This window comes from Agelaius tricolor, unplaced genomic scaffold (genome assembly GCF_023055355.1).
Source record: "Agelaius tricolor isolate 1412-34295 unplaced genomic scaffold, bAgeTri1.0.p SCAF_1, whole genome shotgun sequence".
In the NCBI taxonomy this organism is placed as follows: domain Eukaryota; kingdom Metazoa; phylum Chordata; class Aves; order Passeriformes; family Icteridae; genus Agelaius; species Agelaius tricolor.
In genome coordinates, this window is record NW_027269261.1 from 47,555,336 (window position 1) to 47,574,519 (window position 19,184).

General features: G+C 40.0%; 1 protein-coding gene across 1 annotated transcript; it reads right to left on the bottom strand.

The window, feature by feature from the left end:
* Positions 1 to 2,573: 2,573 nt before the first annotated feature.
* On the bottom strand, positions 2,574 to 18,863 carry OPN3 (opsin 3). The gene is made up of 4 exons (XM_071432865.1): positions 18,423 to 18,863; positions 7,140 to 7,459; positions 5,946 to 6,197; positions 2,574 to 3,383 (listed from the first exon to the last, which is right to left on the bottom strand). Exons 1-4 carry the CDS (start codon positions 18,772 to 18,774, stop codon positions 3,114 to 3,116), a joined length of 1,194 nt encoding a protein of 397 aa, XP_071288966.1. The 5' UTR covers positions 18,775 to 18,863; the 3' UTR covers positions 2,574 to 3,113.
* Between the last annotated feature and the right edge of the window lie 321 nt (positions 18,864 to 19,184).

Consider the following 19,184-nt stretch of genomic DNA (forward strand, 5'->3'; position numbering starts at 1 on the left):
GGAACAGGCATTCCCATCCTCTGGGACAGTTCCAGCCTCACCCTCATCCTTTTTTCCTTCATGAGAAACAACAACATTCCTTAACTGTGGTGACATAGACTGACAAAATACCTGACTGCAGATATTTTCAAACTGAGATGTTTGCATGTACATCAAATAAAATCTTCCACCATCATATCCAGATTTTATTCATCTCTTACCTCTGGATATTAGACATGCAAATTCTATTCTTGAGCTGAAGGTTGTTTATATAAGCCAAGGACAAATGTATTCCTAAAAGCTGCTCTTTCTGGGTGGTTTAGCACAGTACAGTGGTTGCATATCCATTTCACTTAGCTGATGCAGTATTCTAGCAGGAAACAGCAGCAGGAGACCAATATTATGCAGGGTACAAGCAAAAGGGGTATGCTTGTGAATACTGATCTCCTGACTGATGTAATCACTGTGATAAAAAAAAAAAAAAGTCATAATAGTATAAGGCCCAACTCTTCTGCATGAAGTCAGATACATTCAGCACAAATCTAGTTTCGTCTTGGAGCTGAAAAAGGAGGAAGGTCACATGGTTGTGGAGCAGATTTGTTGCCATCCAACAGTTTCTTGCCTCCATGGGATCCAGCACAGCAGCAGAAGCCCCAGGTAAGTCAGTGGGCACCACTTCAGGATTCATGACAGCCTCAAAGCACAGGGCGAGAGGGGATCCCTTCCCCAGCGTGAAGGAGATGCTGAAATTTCTCCCAGCAGTCCTGACACACCAGGTGCTGGGAGGCAACAAGTAAACTGAGGCTTCTTCATTTGCAGATTAAAAATGGTATTTTAGCTAAATCATTGTATGTATTTTTCTATTAATGCACAAAATCAACAAAACATCTGTAAGAGAAATTATTTGGTTCCGAGGTTATTGTGGTACTCACCACACCTGTAATTTCCCTTTGCATGACAGGATCATGAATGCTCTTACCAACTAGTTTATTTAAAATCTTCATTAATTATATATCCTGCTTATCCCTTCTTATCCTTTTGTCCTTGCCACTTTCTCCTTCTTCTATATCTAAGTCTCCAGTTCTGTTACTCAATGAACAACCAATTGTTCAAATGCTAATTTTAATCATCCTTTGCCTGTAATGGGAGAGAAAGGTCCAGCATCAGTCTTTCTATCCACACTGTAATAAATTTTCCTGTTGTGACAACAGCAGAATAGACCAAAGATGGATTTTTAATTTTTTAAAAAGATGATGAAACTGTGAATAACCTGATGCTACTCAAAGACTGACAGTTACAACACTTAAATTCTGTAGCAGGGTGTGATTTTTGAAGCAGTGCTGCAGTAAGTACAAGAAATAGTTATATTTAAAAGATGAGCAAATAGGACTGCAGCACACTAACTTCACAGAGCCACACTTACAAAGCCAGTGACAAGCTACAAGAAAAAGTTACTGCCAACAGTTCAAGAAACGTAGTTTTGGGTTGTTAATTCAGCCTACAGCTCCAGGGACACTGACACTCAAAAAGGCATTGCAAGGGCATCACGGTAGGGTGCCCACATTGCCAGCTCCACACTTTCTAATCTCTTAATAAAAATTCTTCATTTCATGAAAGGAAATGAAATCTCACAATTTCAAGGAGTGTCATTTCACAAAGTTTCGGTCATTCCATTCCATTCCGTTCTGTTGTTTTCACTTCATTTCAGAATTTCTTTTTTTTCACACTAACCTTTTAGCAATCTTGGGGCTGTAGCTGAGATGCCCATCCCCATTTATGGCCCTAATCTGCAAGGTGTGAGAGCAGAAATGTTGTGCCCCCACTATAATTATCTTGTTACGCATTTTCCAGCCCCAGTGTCCCTGGAACTCTAGGTCCTTTTTCTCTCTTGACCCCATCTCTAGGTGTAATGGCATCTTGTCACTGGGGCTGAGGTTCTGATCAACATGGGAGGTCCAGATTAGAAAATGTAGGAGCAGCAAAGTTGGTGCCCTGTCAGGATTGCCTTGGCATGCCTTTTCCAGCCCCAGTTTTCCTGGAGCTGTACGCTCTGCAGCTCTCTGAACCCTAACCCAAACCCTAATGGCAACTTGTCACTGCTGCTGTGATCCCCATCTCTGTGGCTGGCCCAGATTCCAAAAGTGTAGAGTGATCAATCTCAGTACCCTGCTGTGATGAAATTTCTTCATTTCACAAAAGGAAATGAAATCTCATCATTTCAGTGAGTATTACTTCATGAAGTTTTGGTTAATTTCACTGTACTTCATTCCATTCCATTTCAAAAATTTAACTTCTCCTAAGAATTTTCATTTTATTTCAATTTAATTTCACTTCCTATTATTTCCTTTCTTTGTCTTCTCCCTTAACTTCATTCGTGTATTTCTTGTTTCACTTCTTTTCATGAAAGGAAGTGAAATCTCACTGTTTCAAAGAAAGTCATTTCATGAAGTTTCAGCTCATTCCACTGCACTTCAAACAGAGTACCTAAGATAAGAAATTTACCAAAACTTCTAGTGTTCCATTTTCATATACTGTTACATGATTGTCACTGTGGTAAATATGTTGTACATCAACTAATAAAGAATCACACACTATTATTGTTAATTACTCAAATTTTACTTTCATAAATATGAACAGTGGGTAATTTTTCTTTACAAACTCTCAACTTGATCTTTAGAAAGGCCAACTGAAACACTGAAATACTATAGTTTTCTCAGGTCATAGTACTTCCCTTCAAGCTGTATCCAACAAGCTACAATACCAGATCATGTCCTAGTTGGTGGGGAAAAAAATATTCCACTGAGAACAAAATTATATAAATAAGATCCATTTAATTATTCACTGAAGGCTCAATATTCAGAAAACATTAAAATACCAAAAGTTCTGAATGGCAATCATAAAATATGCTTTAAGAAAATTCAAAGTAATGACATACATCAACAATTTTAGCAGAGATTTCCGTACTGTGACCAAAAGTGAACTACTTGGAGATCTTCAGATGATGAATCCCTTCAGTATTTCACAGCTTAAGAATGTGGTTTCCTTTGGCAGCCCCCAGACACTGCCCCTGAAACCAGTCTCCAGCCTCAACAGTCTAGTGGCTGAAATCCATCTCATTCCCATGTCTCTTCAGCTCATCCCTGCAATGGCTTTACTTGGATGACATTTACTTTTGTCTCATTGTGTTTACTGCTGTCATCTATTTGCTCGGTGTCATCACTGGTGATTATAAAAATGACAGAGGAAGAGCTGAAAGTCACTTTCTTCTTTGGCCTGTCCCCTGCCTTCTGAGACATAACTATGGGTCGTATTGGTTTGTCACTCCCTGTTGCTGGTGTCTCTTTCATTGTCCTCTGGAATCTCAGCAGGCGGAAGCACAGGAGTTGCAAAAGGCAGCGTCGAAACTACAAGAGAGAATAAACAGAATTGTGTTCACCTTCCTAAGCATTCACTATCTACAAGGAAGTGAAGGGCACAGCACAGTAAAAGACTCAAAATAAGAGACTTCTGCATATCCTCTGAGTTAGTTTCAGTAACAAAACATGCTGCCTTTGTAGTGGGTACTTTTTTTCTCTATATCTGAATAGGATCACTGAGCCAACAGAGGGCACTGAAATGCAGCTGAATATTTTACCAGCTACAAGCAAAAGACAAGAGGACTAGGCTCCAAAGTGTGCTATAGGTTTTGTTTCCATATTCAAAAATCACACAGTAAATCCAGCAGGGAAAGAATATTCTCACAAACACTTCACAGGAGGATACAGAGGGAAGGAACAAGGGGAGGAAGGGGATACAAAGGGACTTTTTCTTGCTTTTAAGTAACTCCAGGGTCTGGAATTTTAACAAAAGTATTTAATGTCACAGATGTAAAATGAAATTTCAATGGTTAGTGACAGAAGTCAAATGTTCCCGTTGAATATGGCTGGAACAGAAGTTTTTCAGATAACCAGCAGCTACCTGTGACACAGGAAGTCTGTTCTACTGTGTGACTAAATAATGTGAGATATTCAGTGAAAGCTCACACCAGCACACAGAATGGAAATTTGAGTAGTAGCACTGTATTAATTCTCTAATTATGGTCTCCCCTTCAACAAAACAAAGATCCAGGTTTGAGAGTTAAAGATGCATTCATTCAGTAGCTCCATGTCTACACACATTTAAAGCATGATCCTTTGGGGAAGAACCCTGGTTCTATAAGCAACCAGAGGGCAACTTCCCCTTTGTTTAATAACCTGTAACAAGAATTGCCTGGAATGTATGAAGAAGACTTCAATCAACAAACAAAATACCAAAAAAACCCAAAAAGAAAAACAATAAAAATCCCAAACACAACAAACATCCGGGAGCAGGTGGGAAATAATGCACATTTTCTCTGAAAAGGAGGTAGGACATCTCTTTTAACAGCCTTCCATTTAGCTGTGTTAAGGATTACTCAGTATTATCCTGCACGGCCAGTGCCTCTGTTTTCCCAGATATCATGCAAGAAGCAATCTGACATGCCAAGTTAGAACAAGGTTTTGCTGTGGAAAATTAATCCTACTCTGACACAGAGAAGGCAATAGGTCTGTCCTGTTGGGAAAGGATCGTAGCTAATTACAAGCTCTCACAGAAGGATCATCTCAGAGAAAGAATGGTCATGTGGAAGCCTTGACAACTTCAGAGGTAATGGTCTACCTCAGAGTAGCAGAGAAGTTAGAAAGTACAAGCATGTTAGAACAAGTTCAGATAAAGGAAGGTTATTATAGAGAACTTGTTTCACGATTCCTTTGGAGGGTAAAATAATCAAAAAACATTAAGGAAAAATACTATCATTTTGGTCCTAATCTGGAATTAGAGGCAAGAGAAAAAAACTTCACAATGCATCTCCAATAAACACGTTCAGATGATTGACACATATCCTGCCTGTGTCTTTACTGGCATTATACCTGGTAGAAGTTCTATTTGCTGCTGGGTATCAGAACCCACAAAATGTTTTTCAGAAGAGATACTCAACCTGCTAACTAGGTACAGAGTCAGTGCCAGTGTATTTAAAAAGTCACTCTGTTGAAAAAGCCTTTCAACGTGACTGTTGTTAGCTTCCCATATCCAGGATAACTCTGATATTGTGCAGCCGTGTAACTGTGGATCAGCCTGCTGTGAAATGAGCTGTGGGGGAAGAACAAGATTGGAGGCCACATTGGAGGCCTCCTGCTTTTACTCAGGAAAGCATTTAAGCTGCCCCTTGCCCTGGGTCCTGACCTGAGCTGCTCTCAGCCTTTGCTTGGCTGCCCTCGCAGCTGATCAGACCCACTGGCTTGGCCTCCTTGTCCCTACAGGCTGCTGGCTGGCCCAGGCTGCTGCCCAGCAACTGCAAGCCAGTGTAGGAAATCACAGAAAATTTCACCTCTATAATGGGTTTAAAGGGAAGGAAAACTCAGCAAAACCCCTCCAGCAATCACTCATGGTTTTTTACCCTTTGTAAGTGATTCTACTGAACTCCAGACACCTTTATGCAATCTTGATTTCAGAAGTTTACAATGTGCATGGTACACTTCCAGTATCAGTCCTTGTGCTGCTATAACACAGGTCAGAGACAAGTTTTTTTATTCCTAAAAAATAAACACTGATTATTATAAACTTCCTCTGATGGAATTCTACTGTGGTAAGGGAGTGATTCAGATGAGGTCTTCTACTAGCAATCCATTTCACAGGTAAATTCTCAAAACTAGACATTCTGACACTCTTTCCTGTCCCTTTTGTGATTTAGATGTTTGAATTAGCAAAGCAAATTAAATTTATGATCTGGTGGTATTTAAGCACCATCAGGGATTTTAGTTCTTCTAGATTGTTACCATTTATTCTAGCTGTTGAAATTTTTAAAAATTGTTTCAGATTAAAGTAAATCAGACCTACACTTCACAAGTGTAATTCTAACTAGTATCACTAGCTACTAGTAATTCGAACAAGAAAACCTTTAATGTACCTACCTTTCTACTCATGAAGATATAAATAACTGGATTATAAGCAGTGCTTGACTTGGCAAAGAAAGATGGGATGATAGCTACTGTTGGAGTTACAAGGTTACTGTAGCCATATGTTATCAAGAGGGAGACCACTGCATAGGGCATCCAACAAATAAGGAACGTGGAGATCATCAGGAAACACATTTTAGCCACCTTCTTTTCATATCTTAGAAGTTTGATCACTTGAACTGTCTGGAAATCTTCTACACAGCGAAGCTGTAGAGAGAAAAAAATAGTAAAACAAAATAGCCTTATGTTTTACTTGAACCTGAATAGTTCTACATTTATTTATAAGTAACTGACCCACTCTCTTAGTTTAAGGCACAGACACGATACACCTTATCTTTTAAACCACAATTCTTCTGGAAGCTTACATCATGTTCTCAGATTTTATTCCCGACATTAAGTGCAAAAAACACAAGCTGAGAAAAAATAGAATAGCTAATTTACTAAAAGACAACAAATGCAGAGATGTAACAAAGCATGCTGCAGTTATAAGTGCTTTAGAAAAATAACTTGCCCTCAGCTATTGCATAAGCAAATTCAGTTTACATTGGTGGTCCTTTGTCTGACTACTTAGACAGTCCTGTAGATTCATGGAAAAAATCTTTAGAGAAAAAAAAATCATAAACAGATTTCTCTGTACTGCTTTGCCACATAGTATGTTACCCTACAATCATGAAATCTCTAAAGCAGAATACTAGGCAGCAGGTTCCCATGTTATCTGAGTCATAAAATACGGAAAAGATGGGACATGAACATACTCCACAAATTATCTATTCTGCCAATACTGTTGACCATAAACTTGAGTGGGTCCAGACTAACTATCCACAGAATATGAATCATTAACACTTTCTCATACTAAGGATTTGTATTGAATTTTCAGGTGAGGATCTGATGTGGATTAGTAAGCATTAGCCCTTCCCTACTTCCTCCCAGTAAAACTCCACAACAAACAGACCTCAGTAGCTCTAGGCTGGTTCTCTCCCAATCCTACAACCTATCTAGTGGTAACTGACATAGACGAACATCAAATTTTCAAAAGTTTAAAAGGGAAGTGAGAGTGCAAATTTGGCTAGGATGCAACCTTCATATACAGCTTCAACATTTTTCACTGACAATATTACATTAAGGGAAGTCTTACTTTAACTAACTTACCATTCTTACTGCATGCAGAATATGGCCATAGCAATAGGCCATGATCCCAACAGGTGCTACTAGACAGCCAAGGAAAAAAAGGAGCACAAAGGAGGTATCATTGGGGTCTTTTGACTTCCAGTCCACTGAGCAACCTAAGCCATGAATTTCCAGTGTGTATCTGTTCCAGCCCAAAAGAGGGGCTCCAGTCCAGGCCAGTGAGTACAGCCAGATGTACGTGATAGCCCGCCAAGACCAGGAGAAGTCAATCACCTTTGCATGGACCACCCGAATGTAGCGCTCATAGGCAAGAGCAGTGAGAGTCATAATGGAAACAATTCCTGTAAAAAAAATAAAGAAACTCAATTAAATTATTCACAAATACTGTAAGCAGGACTGCACTCTTCTTGATAAATGTTTCCATTGCTAGAAGGTTAACTCAAAATGACCTAGCTCACATTATGAATCTAACACCAATAAGACTTTTTGTACATTACTCACTAACTACTAAGGCAAACAGAATCACCAACTTCAAAATACTCAGAGTAGGATGCTGACATCTGATCCAGGATGTACAATGGCTATGAAGTGGGACAAGGGAAAAAGAGACTAAGCCAATGTAGCCATGATATCTTCTGAAAAATCCTTTCCTTAGGATTTTTTCTCCTGAGAAGCTGAGACGCCTCAGGAACAAAATGTAAACAATGGTTATCTGCTGCTGTGGAATGCAACAGGTGGATCTGTGATTGGTCTCATGTGATTGTTTCTCATTAATGTCCAATCACATTCCAGCTGTCTGGACTGTCTCGGTCAGTCACAAGCCTTTGTTATCATTCTTTTTCTATTCTTAGCTAGCCTTCTGATGAAATCCTTTCTTCTATTCTTTTAGTATAGTTTTAATATAATATATATCATAAAATAATAAATCCAGCCTTCGGAAACATGGAGTCAACATTCTCGTCTCTTCCCTCATCCTAAGACCCCTGCGAACACCATCACAAGCCAATACCTCTTCCTAAACATTACTTCATTCAGTGAGGTATCATGGTCCAAGGTTTGGGGTTTTTTCTGCTGGTAGTTGTTATATGTTCCTTTGGGGTTTGTGGTTTCCTTTGGCTGTTTAGGGTTTTTAAAAGAAAAAGCTACCATATAAAACTGAGATAATCAGTAAGAAAAAAATCTCTTAGAAACTTAGTGAACTGAGAGTTGAGACTGAAATGAAAGAAAGCCTTCAGCAACTGAAAGCAGAGATGTGCACCTTTAATGTGAATAAAATGACTAGAATAATTCCAATTTGTTTCAAGATATCCTGGAAGTCTTTGCGTTCCAAGAAGAACCAGGAAGGCAAAGCATTGCATTGCTGAAGGTGTCCCATCTGAAAGACATTCAGTTATTTTGAGTGTCCTTTCATATTTTGCTGCTTTCATAAAAATATCAGTCCTTGTATATTTATGCACTCTCTTCCTTTTCTGTCCACCTCAAACCCAGTACACAATTATTAACATGTTATGACAGAAATCACACATTATCTTCAGCTCCCAGTACTATCCCATCCAGACATTTTTAAAATTTCATGAAGCTAAGGCATTTCTGTCTTGATAAGAATATAACGATTTCTATTTCAAAGGTCTGTAACACTTGATGATCAAAAACCAAATTGCCCATCAGGCAACTGCCCAAACACCTGAAATCTGTTATGATTCAGTCATCAAGTTCATAAACACAGGCTCTTAAACAACAAAAGGGTGTATTTCACAGCATTCTGTGAGATTATACAGATATCTGTGTCTAAATCTGTATAGATTTTATCTAATACAAAGCACAACTATTTTTTCATGCATATGCACAGCACTTCATTTCTCCAAGTACATTCATATGTGCCATAAGCTCTAAGAAGGTTAATTGTGCAGATTTCACTACCAAAGAGAGAACAACCATTTTATACTCAACAGGAACCTGATCTCACTTTGAAAAAGAATAAACATTTATTGAAGATAAATTAACAACAGCACAGAAGGACCAGCAACATGGATTTTAGGAAGGCAACTGAGAATAACAAAATCTAGAGCAACACATAGACTCTCTGTAAAGGTATTCAACAGCAAAAGCAGTTTATTATTAACCAAGTATCTCACAGTAGAATATCCTTTAGGATTCTAAAAAATATTATTTTATGCTGTAGTTATTAAAAGATTCCCTTTTTAAAAGAGGTGAGTTAGAAAGTTTTCTTGATTAAGGGAATTTCCCAGTCTAAAAGAAAATGTGCCACATTGTTTCATATATCTCTTTAAATGAAACAATTTTTTAATATGTTTTTTTCTAGTTATCTTTAAACCTTCATCATGAAAAGATGTAGACATTGTTGGCAATTAAGTAATCTTTCCCATTTAGTTTTGTAGGGTTTTTTTCCTTGTATAAATCATTGCTGTAGAATTTCACTTTCATAGCTTGAAATTGGACTAGCAAATGTGGGTGAAAAGGTTTCCAAAGACCTAAGGTTGGGTTTGTGGGTGGGTTTTTTGGGTTTTTTTAAAATGAAGTTGAAAAGTCCCTCATGCCTTTTTTGGTGACCTAACATGCTGAAAATACATTAAACAATGTGTACCTAAGCAAAATATTAGTAGGCATTAGAAAATAACTGCAGGATTTTATAGGTACTCTTTTACACTTACACTGGCTAAGGTAAGTGCTTTATTCAATCAAATGCAGTCTACTTCTTGAACACAAGTTAAGGCAACAGGTTCCCTTCCATTTCTCTTACCCAAAGATTAGGAATTAGAAAAGTTTACCTGACAGTTATGATAGCCATCCACAGACATGTTTATGGAGGAAAATCATATCACTCAACTAAAGATTCTGTTAGCTTATATAGTGCACTGCCGCTTTGTCTGATCAGTGGAGAGAAAGAGCAGCTCCTCAGGATGATGAGTCAGAATACCTAAATTAACTTTTTGCTCCTTACCACCTTCCTTCATTGAATGGTATTCAATGACTAATGTCCCTGTGTGGTCTTAATACTTCCCCACCCCTTTTATGAGTGCTGAATTCTAGCCATGACAAAGTAACCAAAAGCTCACATGCTTGGCTGAAAGTACAGGTGTTCACAAGCAATAATTTCCTAAGTCCTTGACATTCTCAAGGAAGTCATTGAATGCTCAGTATCTCTAAAAATCAGTATGTGCACATTTGAACCATGTTCTATCAAGCTCCTTTCAGTATAAAACCACTGCTCTTCAAAGACATACTTGAATTTTCCTCCCTGAACTGTAAATGGGACCTTGGACAGCCTGTTGGATAGTATGCACCAAAATACAAATCCCTGTTCTGCTGGTATTCAAGGAGCGTCTGGCAGCACGCAGACACTGAGGCAGGAAATGCAGGTCATAGCACAAGATATATATCATTTATGTGTGCTTATAGCTGCATTTTCTATGTTTCATTCATTTCTGTAGTCTACTGCAGAGGAAAGGTCTGAATTTTACTTCCCTCCCTGCCCCCATTCCTCTACAGGAGCTTTTCTGGAAATTATTACACTTCATCCTGAATTGCATATTTTGATATGATGAAATGTGTGCTGATTAAAAAAGTAAATCTGTTACAGAAAGCCATTATGTTTATTGTTTGGCTATTAGCCCCCTCTTAGCAAAAATACACATTTCAAACCAATTCTACCATTTCTACCTTTTATCTGAAACAAATTTTGTTTTGCTTCTCGAGGTACTGGAGATCTACGTATTTTGATTCAAGGCTAAGACCCAAGATTCTGAGAATTGATTTACTTTACTAGCAATTCACTCTTTCTAATTCCTTCAGAAAGACTCTACTGCCCAGTGTTTACAGAGACTGCATGTCTGATATACAGATTTTCATCTCAGACAATACCCCTATCTGTATGTGCTGATTATAAACATAAACACTTTGTGTTTAGGAACTGCTGCTAGTTTTAGCTCTGATTTAAGCCTGGGCAATTACTCTAGCACAAATGGAGTCATTCCCATTGAAGCTGCAGATAAATGTAGCAAAACTGAAGTGTCTTCTTGTTTAAGCCATTAGTTTGCAATTCCTATGTTGCAACTCCTCTTCTTCTCCAGCAGCCAGCCATACACAATCAGGGAGCAGTGACAAGCTACTTCTTGTTATTTGGATGCTTATGAAGAAAATTCTCATTTTTGCCATTTTGCATTGTTTCCCCACTGAAATACTGCATTTAGTGTAGATCTTATTATGTACCATATGCGCTAATTATCTCTTCCATATTCTGGACTTTTTCAGGAGTCAGTTCTGGATACATCATTAAATACTTCAATCTGCATAGTGTAGGTCATCACAGAGAAGACTGTAAAACACAGCTAAGCGGTACTGTGTTATACCACACAATGTGTATATTCTGACTTTATAATCCTTAATTAGAAGAAAAATATTGCAGTGCCTTCAGAACTGAAGTGTTACTTTCAATGAGTTTGAAGAGAGTCTGCCCTCTCCATGCAAGATACACTTTATTTTCATATTGAGGCCCTGCCCTGAGTATGGCCTATAATTTGGTCAGCAGTGATATCAAATATTCCCAAAGTCTGAGCATCTCTACAGAGCAACTGCAGCATAATGTAGCAAATAAGATCCATTTCTAAGACAGACTGTGGCTTCTGTCAAAGGGTGTGGAAGAGGTTTTACAGCAACTTCTGTGAGCCAGAGAGAAGTTTGATAAAAGAATTTCCTACCCAGGTTTTTGACATAGAAACCAAGAAAGAAAGAAGGATAAGCTGCAACAGCTTATTCCAATAAGCACTTTGCTTTTCCTTCATGACCAATGAATAAAGTGTAAAGTTATGAATTTTGTAAGAATGTATAAAAAGCATGCATGCTATAATAAAAGCAGTTTGAAGCCTTCTGAAAATGGAGTGTGCTGCTTTGTATTGTCTCCATCTCAACTACAACAAAAGGGCATATTATTTTCTATATCAATTAATCCTTTCCCTACATTCAAGTGCTGAATGACTATTTTGCATACCTAATCACAGAAGAAAGCCATCCTTCTGCAATCCCTCTTCACCTCTTTTCACATCTGAAAAGCCAGAGAGCAGCAATTGAGCAGAAGCAACTTCCTGTCCATGGCAAGAAAAATTATTATTGCACTCTCTAGTTTTGTACTACAAAATATATAACCAGTCTATCTGAATTCAGCAATTAGGTATTGCAATAAGATTTAGGCACCAGCTATTTATCACTTCTAATTTTACAAGTAATTTTAACATCTGCATTCAACTCTAGGGAGGTGAAAAATCACTTCTCTTAGACATAAAATGCTTCAAATATATTTTATATGTAGCTGTCCTACAAAATTATGGTGAAATAAATCACCTCCTCCAGATTCAATATTCCAAGTGATTAACTTACTCGGGGGGAAAAAGCTGAAAGCATGCTGATTGAGCCTCCAGCTATTTGTAACACATGATCCTAAAACTATCTGCTGAGTAACAATTGAAAATGCTTTTAGTGAGATTAAATCAGTGCATATAACACACATGGGTAATGCAAGAGAGTGGCACAGGACATCACTGTCACTGTGCAGGGAAGAGCCTTAGATGAACAGGCTGTAACTGAAGCCCCACAGGACACTCCCAAGCAAATAATCCCTACTTCAGTATTTGGTGGGTGTGGGTGGGGTGGTATCAGCTTGCCTTGAAACGAACAAATAAAAGAACCTCAGCTATAGACACATTAGCTTTTCACAGGAGAGTACAGTCTGTAAAATTCTTACAGTTTTTCCCATCCTCTAGTTCACATTACTGGAATGGAGTATTCACCCAGATATCAACATTGATTTGGTAGCTCATTGAGATCTGCATACCAGTGGTATGCAGATAGCTGCTGGTAGCTGCTGCATACCAGTGGTAATTTGTCCAGAAGGGACATGATTCTTTAAAATAATTTGACATTAAAAGCTGGCAGTGTTTATTTTACCTTTACAAAACCAGCTTGCAGTTAGGAAAGACAGAGGTCTCTAATCACATTTCAGTAACAGTAGCCTTTCAATTGCAAAGAAGGTTTAATGATACAAAGCCTACCCTAGAGCACAGCCTGACTATGCAATCTTCTGTCAAAAGACTGCCTCAGATAAAGAGTTTTGGTGCCTATTCCTCAAGACCATTCCTGTTATCAACAAGTTTTTCCACTCCTTTCTTCCACTGCACAACTTAAAAGGTGTTAGAACACCAGTACTGGCCAATGGTTTAGTTACCATTACTTTTAGCTGAAGTTATTTATGCTTGAGGGGTTATGTGTGTATGCTCCACATGACAAGAGTAGCTTACCTCAAAACCCCCAGGGCCTATTTCAATGTACAGAAGGTATTAAAGCAGACACCCACTGCCTGGGGGTGAGCAGTACACAAATTTATCTTGTGCACATCAAGTTCTGACAGCCACTGTCATTCAAAAAAACCCCTTAAAAATATCTGTGAGAACCCAGCAGATATACACAAAGATCATGACATCCTGACCCTGTATTTCACAGCTACCCTCTTATCTGAAGAAAGAAATTATCTATGTCTGCTAACCAAGACTTTTGGGTATGTTAAATGTCAGGTGTCTTCTCTAGAAATCATAACCAAAAAGCTATGTCTTCAGTGATAGTACACCTCCCAGATATGAGTTGTGGTGCTAAATAGATAAAGAGATTACACAGATCTCTACTACTTATGGCTTGTAGTCTGTTGACTACAGACAGGGAAAGAGTTAGAAGCATTTTACATAAAGAGAGGGTGGCAGATGCAGTAGGGCCAGCATAGAGCTAACTGCACACCTCCATAGAAAGGTGACCCTCATGGTATAAATACATCACTTAATTGATGTGCAGCTATCATATCACACCAGGATACACCACCTGTACCAAAATAAACACTGGAACTCAGTGAAACAAAATTAAATGGGGATTAGTGTCTAAAACAGACAACTGCGTCAGGAAAGCTTAGACTAAGACTTGTCAGGTAATCATTTATGTCATTTTCCCTACACTAATATAAGAGGTGCTAGGAATGGCTTTGTAGTAGAGAAAAAAATAAAACACTTCTTTGGGCCTCTGCTATGAAGACATGTAGCTAAACTCTATCTTGACTTCAGACTCTCATCAGTAAAAGAAAATAGGGACTGTTATTTGTGTGATGAGAACAGATGTTCAGTAGTCAAAATGATCAGTTTTACACTGTAGCAAGCAGGTCTCTGCACCTTCTAAAGGCTCAAAGAAAATCTTTCAAGTCACAGAAAACATAGGCAGTAGCACAAGTATCAGGCTCTGAGCTGTGCAATGCAACTCAAGAGCAGATGTTGAAAGACATCTGCTTGTCAAGACATGGGCTTGTCTCAAGAGAAAGTTACAATAATGCAGACAATTGTGAGGAACACAAAAACCAGCCATTTATTCCTAGACAGACAATCTGTAGTTATGCTGCCATCTTCTCAACTTAAAAGTTTCAGACTGTGAACATCTGCTTACAGTGTCTAAGTTCCAGATCTCACCACGCCTCCAACTGGCTGGCAAAATGAGAAGCACTCTTAAAAAGAAAATGCTCAATTCTTCAATGCAAAATTATTAGAAGTGTAGAGAGTGCCCTCATACCTGGGGAAAGGAGTTGCCATTATTCTGTAATGAAGGCTTCTGAAAATATAGATGCTACCAGTTTATTTTAAGCACAAATGCCACCTATGTATTTAATCATATTGAAATCCCTAAGAGGAACACAGAAATATCTTGACCTTGGCTGTCAAAACAATATGAGGAAAACACCTCATATTTGTACCAAATTGTACCAACACCTGAAAATTTAAAATAAAGTTGCTGAATCATGATTTTCTATGTGATTCCTGATTAACTACAGTAATTAGGAAGAATCTGATTTTTAAAATTTGTTGAGAATTAGCTCTGAATTTAAAGTGAAAATCCCATTAAAAATACAAAAGCAGATTTAATAATTTGTCCCAAATTTGTTTACTACCAGGGAAACCTCTCATTTATAAGTCAACACATGCAGAGAACAATTTAAAGCCTGTATTGGGTCTTAGGGGCTGTTCTTCTGATTAAAAAAGATGCATAAGGATGGAAAGTAAGACTGAACAGCCTTCAGGCCTGAAGGGCTGGCACAGAAAGCTCACATAGCCATGTCCAAGTTCATAGCCAAGAATGAAATCACAAAGCTGTAAATAATGAGGTTTTGGTCATCTCACCTAAATTTCAGCCAGACTGGGTCCAACCCCAGGACATAGCCACACCACTAAAGTAACCTCACGTGATTTGTTATGGTTTCATAGACTCCATATCCATGGTATCAGAGCTACCCCCACTTTATTCCAAAAACATCTTTATTATGTCATTGCAGCTTCATGAGCAATTAACACTGTGCATCTGTAAGTACTCTTCTTAGTTAATGCGAATTTCACTTTTGAAAGCTGTCAGTTTTGTATGTCTTCTGATCAACAAATGTACTTCACATTTCCAAAAGTTCTTGGGGAGAGTGTTATACTTTCAGAAGCACTTGTAAGTAATACACAAGTAAGACATTACATTACTTTCCCTACCACCATCACCTCAAGATAATAGGTGGCTTGGGCTGTTGCATACAAGAGAAGTAGATTTATAACTGCAAAACCTGGTTGACTACTGAATGAAATCTTTAATCAGTGTCTTCACCACTACCAGGGGAAAAAATAAAGAAACAAAAAAAACCCTCCATCCAAATAAAAACCAGGAAAAAAACCACCAACAAAAATCTCCAAACAAAAACAAAAACAAAAAAGAAAAACAAAGAAAAAAATCCAATCAAAATATCTAATCCCAAACAACACCAAAACATTACCAAACAGAAACAAACAAACAAAAAACCTTCAAAATACTGGTTTTTCCATAAACACATTACAAAATGAAAACAGAAACCATGGTAGCAATAATCCAGATGGCAGACAGAGTAGGAAGCTACCTACAGGGCATCATTTATAATTTTTTTTTCCCTCAGCATTGACATGCCCCTGCTTTCCTATGCAGGTGGGGAATCACTTATTTTCAAAAGCAGGAAAGAACAATCCTTCTATTTCTAGATGAGAATATGAAAACTATACTGTGGAGGTTAAAATCACTTTATCAGATTATGATTCAGAATATTCAATTATGATAGCCAAGTTAAATATTTTCTATTGGTTTACATGGCAGCTGAAAAAAGTAAACTAAAGCATCATTCCTGAACATTTAGCTGTGAATTTACTATCCACTTCCATATGATCAACTGCACACAAACACACACTTTTCTAATATTAATAGTAATTAAAAAATTCTTCCCAATGAAGCACATTTTGGAGGAGGAACATGGTATGAGCAACCACAGGAAGATGTAATTTTACAAACCACAGATTCTAACTTGACTGCTCTCTAGACAAGGCCCATGAATTTGCCTACATTTCTTTTGAAAAAAAAAAAAATTCTTAAATAGAGGGATGCAGGAAAGCATCAACACTAAATATATTTATAGCAACAAATTATGTAGCATACCTCAAAATAAACAGAAATTGAAAGTCACATGTGATCAAGCAATTTCCTTGCCAATTTATATACCTCATTGTTTCTATTTCTACAATTTCAGATGATGGTACAAGATTATTATAGTCTGGTTTCTTACCCTTACTACATATCTCATTTTTGAACCTATATGGAAAATGCCTCCATCAAAAATAATAAGTATAATATAGAAGAGACAAAGAACACAACTGTACTTTACATCCCCTCTGTAAGATTAACATTGAGTTGTCTGGCAGCATCTGTTTAGCAGACAAGTTCTTGAGTTTCTCAAGAATTTGAACAGGCTGAGTGATGGAGACAACTTCATGCCAGCAAGGTGCTCTAGTACTTTTCCTGATCCCAACAGCTATACAAACATCTGAGATCTGTGCACTGCAGAAATTTTCTGGTACCAAACACTGCACAAATGATTAACTACATCCTGCACCCACCATAACTTTCAATACATAAAATTTTTGCTGCACTATGCAGCAGGAGTCAAATCAAGCACAAGCAATCATGAACCTTCGCACAGTAGCCCACAAAATGCTGACCATAGAGCTATGTGAAACAAATGTCATGTATGCAGGAAAGCTACAAAGCTTATTGAAGACTTTAATGTATCACCTCAGAGTCAATTTCAGGGTATATATGTCCAGTGAGTGCACTGTGATCCACCTCTAACTTATAGATCTCTGCCAGAAGATGTATCTAACATGATGAGCTTTAGATTTCATTACAGGTTAGCCGAACATTTGCTTTCACCATTAGAAACACGAGTCTCTTCTTTTGCAGCATCCTTTACTGGTAAAGAAAAAGCAATATTCCTTTTAAGAGGCTGCATGTACATAGCTGGACTGTAACCTATTCTTCTGCAGACTTATGCAAAGGGTATGTATTCATTTCAGGAAGGAAAGCAGTAAAGAGCTTATAGGTTTTGAAAATGGAAATAGTGTAAGAACTCCTCCTGCACTGGTAACATTTCACAGAAATCAGTGGTTTCCCAAAGCCCAACTGTGACACCATTATGACTGAAAGATGGTACCCGAATTTCGCATATGGATAAGGAAATTCAAGGCACTGCCACACACTGCGTAGCTTTATAAACAGACAAGTCGCAGCACTGAGAAGGCTGCTGGGGAGCAGCTTTCCACCTGTTCCATGGAGGCAGAACATTGCTGACCCTACATCCAGAGTCATGCGTGCTCCATGTCCACAGACTGCAGCACTTCCTCCAAAACACAGTGCTTTATGCTCATGAATTCTGCGCGTCACTCGGTCAACTAGAGACCTCTTCTAACAGCCCTTTTCCCTACACGTCCCATTACACCTTACACATGCAAAGGGGGGAGTTCGGAAAACTGATTCTCGAATAATTTCTCTTTTTGCTTCGGGTCGTTTTCTCCAGCACTGTCGCTCTTTTTTTACCAAAAAGCGCCGGCTCTACCCAACCCCAACTCCCTCCTCCCCCCACCCCCCCACTCCCTCGCCAGGGCGGCGACTGAACCCCCTGGGCCGGACTGCCCCGCGGGAGCGGCCGGGATGCGGCGGCTGGGGCAGGGGGGATGGAGCGGCTGCGGCCGGCAGGGAGCGGTTGGGAAGCAGGGACGGAGCGGTTGGACCGGTTGGGAAGCGGCAGGGATGGGGCGGTTGGGGCGGTTGGGAAGCCGCGGGGACGGGGCGCGGTACCGCCGGTACAAGCGGCCGAGGAAGGACCCAGCAGGACAGGGAGGGACAGGCGGCGCCCGCGGCCCCAGCACCCACCGAAGAGGCTGCTGCTGAAGCCGTCCCAGACGCAGCCGGCGGCGTCCCACACCCAGCGGCTCCTCAGGCAGGACATAAAGGTAAGGCTCACGCCGAAGACGGACACCAGCAGGTCGCTGAGGCTGATGTTGACGAGGAAGAGGTTGGTGGGCGTGCGGAGCCGCTTGAACTTGTAGTAGAGCACCAGCACCAGCAAGTTGTTGCACAAGCCCAGCATGCCGATGGTGGCGACCAGCAGCGCCAGCAGCTCGTAGGTGCCGGCGCTGAAGAGGGGCCGCTCGCCCGGCACCTCCTGCTCGGGCGCCGCGGGCTCCGGGCGGCTGGAGGTGGCCGTGCCGTTCGCCGCGGGCATGGCTCCCGGCCGGAGCGGGGCTAAGGCTCCCGGCTCGCTCCCAGCCCCATCGCACGCCGATGCTCCGGGCAGGAGGAGGAGGAGGAGTCCCCGCGGCCTTCCCGCCCACGGAGGGCGCGCCCTCGAGTGGCTTCGCCCTCGCCTGCCCCCGGGCGTGCCCGGCCTGGGCATGGCTCCTTGGGAGCAAACCGGTCTCGTCGCCCTGTTGCCGCGGTGAGCAGCCCGGTTGTGGCCGGGATGTGGCTGTTATTTCCTCTTCCTTAAAAATCCTGTGCGCTTTGGCTGGGCCACGGCTGCCGCCAGCAGCGCTTCCCTCACGGGGACCGCGTTCGAACAGACCTGCTCCGCGGCCAGCTCCGGGAAGAGGTAGAACCGATATTTAGGCTTCTTCCCCAGATGTCCTGCCAATG